At 39.6% G+C, this 7,470-nt stretch overlaps 1 protein-coding gene across 1 annotated transcript; it reads right to left on the minus strand.

The window, feature by feature from the left end:
* Positions 1 to 3,283: 3,283 nt before the first annotated feature.
* On the minus strand, positions 3,284 to 5,615 carry LOC133508694 (transforming growth factor beta activator LRRC32-like). Its single transcript, XM_061835004.1, has 2 exons — positions 5,476 to 5,615; positions 3,284 to 5,371 (listed from the first exon to the last, which is right to left on the minus strand). The coding sequence occupies exons 1-2, from the start codon at positions 5,560 to 5,562 to the stop codon at positions 3,491 to 3,493; spliced, it is 1,968 nt and encodes a 655-aa protein (XP_061690988.1). The 5' UTR covers positions 5,563 to 5,615; the 3' UTR covers positions 3,284 to 3,490.
* Positions 5,616 to 7,470: the final 1,855 nt, after the last annotated feature.

Genomic DNA, 7,470 nt, shown 5'->3' on the forward strand with positions numbered 1-7,470 from the left:
AAAATGGTAACGTTGTAATAATTCCAATGACCACAACCGGCCACATGGTCTACAACAGCTGTCTAAAGAAGCAGCACACAGAATAATCTGAAATGAAAAAGGTTTCATTAATAAATTGTGGGCTTCATTAACCATCAAACACTCAATCATATATCGTTAAGTTGCCCGAACGTGAATTTGGGCCACTCCACTGGACTATATTTACCATTTTCAGCTGGTACATCTTGACAGCTGAGAATGTTTCTGTCGGGTATTGTATAGAGCTCGCACACGTGACGTCACCATTTTCACGGCGCCATATTGTCGGTCAAAAAGAGCTGCTCGACATTGTGGGACACATTGAACAGGAAGACAATATTTACAATACCCGAGACCTGTGGTGCTGTTGGTTGTCACAACAGACGAGACAGATATTCAAAGAGATCATTCGAAAGCATACCAGCTGAAAAGACCAGAAAAGAACGATGGATTTCGGCAATTAAACGTGATGGATGGTGCCCAACCAAATACATATGCATGTGTAGCGATCACTTCATTTCAGGTAGGAGACTTTTTCTCCAGCTCAAATTACAAATAAGTAGCTATACTGCCAAGTTGACTCATTTGAGAACAATGCATATTTAAAAATGAAAATAAACCGTCTGTAGCAGAGAGTTTTACGTGTGGCAGCGATACGCTTCCGTGTACAAAGGAGCAGACTCGGTGTCCTTTGTTTTTTTTTTTTTCCAATCATAGTTAATGAATGCAAGTTTGTGTAAAACTAGGGGTCAGTTGTTTAAATATTAGTATTTGTATGGAGTACCATCTGAAAAGACCAAAACAACATCAATGGATTTCGGCAATTAAACGTGATGGCTGTTGCCCAACCAAGTACACAAGCCTGTGTAGCGATCATTTCATTTCAGGTAAGTTATTCTTGTCAATCTCAAATTACCAATAAGTATTTATAATGCAAAATTCACTCATTTGAGAACAATGCATATTAAAAAAAGAAAATGAACTATCTGTCATAAAGAAGGTTGGCAGAAGTTTATGTGTGGCAGCAAAATGCTTCCATGTATGGAGGAGCCGTCTCCGTCCTCTTTTTTCCAATCATAGTTAATGAATGCGAGTTTGTGTAAAACCAGGGGTCATTTATTTAAATATTGATGTTTGTATTGAAAAAATCTGAGTGGCTCCATAACTATGTGGGATTTATACTTGATTGAAAACAGATCTGGCATCGAAGTATTTGTATGCGTCCAGACTTTTATACGCTTTCAAACTCTTCTGTGTATATCTCGTCGGCTTCCTCACCAGATACATGTGTAGATCCAATTGTCCAAGACAAGCAGAAGCAGGTGAACAGTCCACTTTCTTATCGGTGAAAACATCGACTTCGGCATTAAATATGGGTCCTCCATGCCAAGTGTCTCTAATTTTTCCACGTACCTTCATTTATTATCACCTTCTAAATGTTTAATGTTATTGGACAAAACTCTGGGTGTTGTGCTACAAGACATATTTTTGTTTTGTCTCAATGGACTCAGGATTGAACAATGCTTTGTTTGACTCCTTTTTTCAATTTCTGATTTACAAGATAGCTGCTTCAGCTTTGTAAAATTTTATGTCACAAAAAAACCCTTCCATCTTATAAAAGGTAAGTAGGATTTCAGATAAAAATTGCAAAGACTATTAGATTTGGTATTTTACATTCTTCATACGAAATTTCATATGATTCGGTGCGTGAGCAGCTGGTTTTCTACCATCTGCACAAAACTTCATTTACTTTTCACATTCTGTTTAGGATGTTCACAGATGATATTGTGATCTGCAGGGAAATCAGAGAGCAGGCGGAGGAACAATTAGAAAAATGGAGGCACGCACTGGAAAGGAGATGAGTGAATATTAGCCCAAGTAAAACAGAATATATGTGCATGAATGTGAGGGGTGGAGGAGGAAGAGTGAAGCTCCAGGGAAAAGAGATGGTGAGGGTGGATGACTTCAAATACTTGGGGTCAACAATGCAGGGCAATGGAGAGTGTGGTAAAGAAGTGAAGAAACGGGTCCAAGCAGTGTGGAACAGTTGGCGGAAGGTGTCTGGTGTTCTATGTGACAGGAGAGTCTCTGCTAGGATGAAGGGCAAAGTTTATAAAACAGTGACGAGCCCGGCCATGATGTACGGATTAGAGACGGTAGGACTGAAGAAAAAACAGGAAGGAGAACTGTAGGTAGCAGAAATGAAGATGCTGAGGTTCTCGCTTGGAGTGAGCAGGTTGGATAGCATTAGAAATGAGCTCAATAGAGGAACAGCAAAAGTTGGATGTTTTGGGGACAAGATTCGAGAGAGCAGACTTCGATGGTTTGGACATGTTCAGAGGCGAGAGAGCGAGTATATTCGTGGAAGGGTGCTGAGGATGGAGCTGCCAGGCAAAAGAGTGAGAGGAAGACGAAAGAAAAGGTTGATGGATGTTGTGAGGGAGGACATGAGGACAGTGTGTGTTACAGAGGAGCATGCACAAGATACGTAGGCTTAGATGCAAAACGGTGACACGACGTGGCGACCCCTAACGGAACAAGCCGAAAGGAAAAGAAGAAGAAGAGTTCTGTTTACAGTTACCGCTTTGTCTTTTATCTCTGTCTCCCTTCTATAAATTCTGTTCTTTTGACTGATCTACTCTGATCCTCAATAAACTTAGAACTCAAAATACTGGGAAATCACAGATGAAGCTAAAAAACTCCATTGTGACACAATATTCTGGCACAAGAGGAATGCAAATTCTCCCTTCTGCTTGACCTCACAGCGGAATAGAACACACACACTCGACCACACACAAAAAAAGATAATGAAAGGATCCAACAAAGGTTTTAGGAAACTTGCCTGACTGAAGTGGTCAATTGATTATTTGCTACACATCAGCCAGTGTTGATTTCACAGTAGTTTTGATAAAGTCCGTCAAGACAGCTAGTTGAGTTTTAGCTGCTTTTCTTTCCAGTTTTGGGGCAGCTGTGTTAAATTTTGACATGGTTCTTGGGTTTTCCTTGGCTAGGTAACTGCCCTTTTTAGCCTAGTAGTACCACTCTTAGGTTGATATGATTCAGTTCTACCATACTATAGTCAAAACTGATAGATAAATATATCTTCAGAGCTGATTCATCACTTTGATAGTATGATAAAAGTATTCCTTTTGTACCTTTGTCACTTGACTTTTACTGATTCCCCCCCCCCCAAATGTTGTTGAACATTAACAGGTAGGTACATGTCACAGTTGTTCATAATAGTAGTTAACCCCCCCCCAAAAAAAAAAAACAAGCTATATCATCATACAGAGAAGTACAGTATACAAAAGTCACAATCAAATATTAAGGCAAAAGGCACACAAACTATCAAGCATTTAACCCAGTGGTTCTCAAACCTTTTTTTTTTGCAGCACTCGCCTTTTGGAGATGAAATTATCTCCCCCGCAGTGGTTACCTTTCCAGAAATCCAAAAATTGGAACAGTGAGTTTGTCACACTATGAATGACCTTTTTAGACAACACATTTTTCTAGTGAACATAGTGAGCGCTGTTACCAGTACAGTTACAAACAGAACAACTATAATAATTTGTCCAAAGTGAATCCCTTCGATGTGACGTGAACAGTATTGTGACGAATTGTTCAAATACTCATTGATTGGGATACTGCTATCACCAATAAAGCATTCAGTATTTGTGATGTCAGGCATTTCAATACTTGAATTACTGAGGGTGCTCAGCCACTGACTGTCACAACAGGAAAAGTAATTTCCACTAATATGCATAACACGAAGCTGTCCTGATATAGCTCGAATCAAAGAGTAGTTTAAAGACACAAAGGCATTATTCCTTATGTTGAATTCTCTCAGAGGAGAGCAACTTAAATTGTTTGGTAAGGCATTCAAATTATTGTTGGAAATATTCAGATGCATTAACATTGGCATGCAGGGCAAGAACAGTTCAGAATCGGTCCTATTTAATTCACTGATTGTCAACGACTGGAGGGTTTCCTTTATGTCCTCCAGTGCGCCAGCCTGCATAACCATATGCGAATTTCTCGCTAAGTTGAGAGAGACCAAAGAGCTTTTCTGAAATGCTTTAGCATGAAGAATCCTTATGTTGTTGTCTTCAAGGCTTAGATGTTTGAGAGTTCTTAATTTTCCAAAGGCAACACAAGATGAGTTTAAGTTTAGTTGCTGCGGTGATGAGGAGCTGCGCACTTGGTCCACGGGACCACAAGGCTGCAGTGAGTTGTCTTGGAGATTTATTGTCTCGATTTGTGTGAGTGCCCAGAAAAAGAGTGGCGAAATAGATACTAATCCATTGCTTTGCATGTTCAGATACTTCAAGGAGGGAAAATAAATCTGTCTGTAGTATTCGGATGCGCTGTCATGGCGAACATTCCATGTTAGCCTTTGCACACAGTTGAAACCGAAATCAAGCCCTTCCAAAGCTGAGAGAAGGCTCAACGTTTCCAGTGGGAAAGATGTGAAGTGGTTATAGCTGAGATCAATGTACTTTAGTGACGACATCAGTCTCCAGGTTGAGTGGAGTTTATTTTTCCCAATTCTATGATCACCCTGTCTGACGACCTCATTGTAAAGTGTATTAGCCTCGAACACCATTGTTGCCTCTGAATTTAGGGTGCCCACCAAATTATGATGTAAATAAAGATATTTCAGTTGGTTGAATTCTGGAAGAATTGGGAAATAAAGTAGTTTGTTATGACTGAGGTCAAGAATTTCAAGACTGTACATGTGGTTATCCTCAACAGCAATGAAAAACTGAATGGAATTTCTACTTAGATTTAAATATTTAACTCGCTGTAATTTAAAGTCACATATATGTGCAAGGTTATTTCTGGCCAGATTAAGCTTCTCTAGTTTTTCCAGTGGTTCAAAAGTTCCCCTATCAATTGCTGATATGAGATTGTCATCAATGATAATGCTTCTTAGACCTTCACTCTCTTTGAACAAGTAGTGTGTGAGCCATGTTAAAGAATTCCCACTCATCTTAAGTTCCTCAAGTGAAGATTTGTTTCGTAGATATAGTTTCACCGCTTCATTGCCCAAACTGTTCAGGGATAGGTCTAAACTCTTCAGTCCACCAATAGATTGGAGGCCTTTGCTGTTCATGTCAAGGTTGTTGTTCAGTGCATTTATGGACAAATTCAACTTCCCCAGTAGAGCAAGGTCTCCAAGAGCTCCTTCAGAGATGAGCTCCAGCTGGTTGCTGCTCAAGTCCAGCTGCTCCAAGTATGGCAAATCAAGTTTGTGCAGATGTCTGATGAAATTATTGGATAGGTCAAGACTCCTCAACCCTACATCCAAATTCAGAGGGATGGAGTCAAGGTTCTGGTTTCTCCAAGATTGCCCCTTTAAATAAAACAGTCAGTCAGTGTGTACTTTTAAGATCACAGAAGAAATTTATACACGAATAGAGAGTAAGGAATCCAATAATTTCACTTTTTTGAGCCTACCTTTTCACCATCATCCATTTTTGCAGTTCCATAAAGTGCATGGCCTAGTGACCATAGTAGTAGATCAGCAAATATGTGTTTGACCATGTTTCCTCTGCTGTTCCAGTTCTTCTCTCACCCTCTTACACAACCTTTTTCATTGCCACGCTTCTTAAAAAAGGGAGGAACAAAGCAGCTGTGGATACCAGATAGGCTACAGGATGCTATTTTTAGACAATTAATGAATGGAGAGCATTGTCTTTGCACTTTGTCTGAAATTGCCTTTTATGTAAAGAAAATTCTCATGTTTGACCCATTATACAAACACATGAACGATATTTCATCTTACTGAATAAAATTCCCCCATGTATTTTGTGTTCACACACTTCATTAGGTAGTTCTATCTGGGGGAAACTTATGAATGCTTATATTTCTTTTTTCTAGAATCGGACAAAATGGAAAATATTTTATAATAGGCCAGACAAGAAAAAGTAAGGCACAGTTTTGCAGGGGATGGAAGCCACTGACACGGTACAGTATAAATAGGTTTACCCAGACTGTGTTTGCAGTTGTAAACAAAGATGCAGGGCACATACACAAGAGAGCTAAAAAACATAATGCTTTTGAAGTTAACTATTTTCTTTGCGTTAGTATAATTGACGACTTGAAACTACAGCATTTCTGCTTTTACTGAAATTTAAAATGATCTTTCAGATCAGCAGGCTTCCTGCTCCTATCACCCATTTGTTATCATTCCACATACAGCACTACTTCCTGGTTCCTGCAGCAAGCATCAGTGTTATCTTCTTTTCTGTGAAAAATGAAAACTTAGCAGTTACTGTTACAGAACTTTAAATTTGACAGTGGAGAATATTGTTGTACCACAATATGTCTGCCATCTGGCAAAGATGAAAGGGGAAAGGACCATTTCAACTTCAGCATTGGCTCAAGTTAGAGTGTCTGTCGAGTGACTGGGTGTGAGTTGTGGTTGATACCAACTCTTGCATGAATGCGCACCTGAATAACGTTCATGTAAACATTCAAGAGTTAGGACATCATCCACACAGTTCTGAGGTTGAGTGTTTGAAATCCTGGCTCTGGCCTTTTTGTATGGAATTTGTATTTTCTTCCCCATGCTTCAATGGATTCTCCCCTGGTATTTCAGCTTCGTTACAAATTCCAGAAACATGCATCCTAGGTTCATTGAAGACTAAATTATCATTTGGTTTGAATGTGAATGGTTGTTGTTGTTGGCCTACGATTGGTTGGTACCAGTCCAGGGTGTAAACCAGCTTTTACAGGCTTTATCTCACCTGCAACCCGAAGAAGCATGAGCAGAATGGAAAAATGGATGGATAGATGGCTTTTGACCCCTTTCATTCTGTTCCATATTTGTGCCGCACACCACAGAGAAGCATATCTCACACAAACGCAGGAATGGTGGAACCATTTTTATTCTCGAGTGTTACTTGGTAGTGATTTTGACCTCATGTTCACCCTCTGGCCTCTATTTTTGTAGTTTGACATTGATACACCAAGCTTCTCTGTAAAATTCTCGACCAGGTTACATATTGTGAAATGTTTCCCTCAAAGGATAGATTTCTGTGATTATCCACTTTACACTTTATTTGTCTTCGCTGGTTTTCCAGATCTTTTGCGGTGACTGAGGTGGCCAGTACATTCCTCTGTCGATTATAGATTTGGTCTCCTCAAATGTCTACTTATTTTGGCTGTTTCCCAGCAGAATGAGCCTTTTCACTTGCATTGACACCTTTTTGGACCACCGTTTGAGAGTTTCTCTGGAACAGCTATCAAAAACAAATCCTCAACTTTGAATTTTCAATTCAGTACAAGGGAGCCACATGATCGCACATAAAGCCTTCACTAATCAAAAGGAGTCAAAATGGGTGGAAAAAAATCCACTGAGCGACATGTGTTAGCATTATAGACCCCGAAAAACAACAAGTTTGTCATGCCTGATAGTCTTATGTTGTGACTGCCCAAACTAGGATATTT

The sequence above is a fragment of the Syngnathoides biaculeatus genome, chromosome 11 (genome assembly GCF_019802595.1).
Source record: "Syngnathoides biaculeatus isolate LvHL_M chromosome 11, ASM1980259v1, whole genome shotgun sequence".
In the NCBI taxonomy this organism is placed as follows: domain Eukaryota; kingdom Metazoa; phylum Chordata; class Actinopteri; order Syngnathiformes; family Syngnathidae; genus Syngnathoides; species Syngnathoides biaculeatus.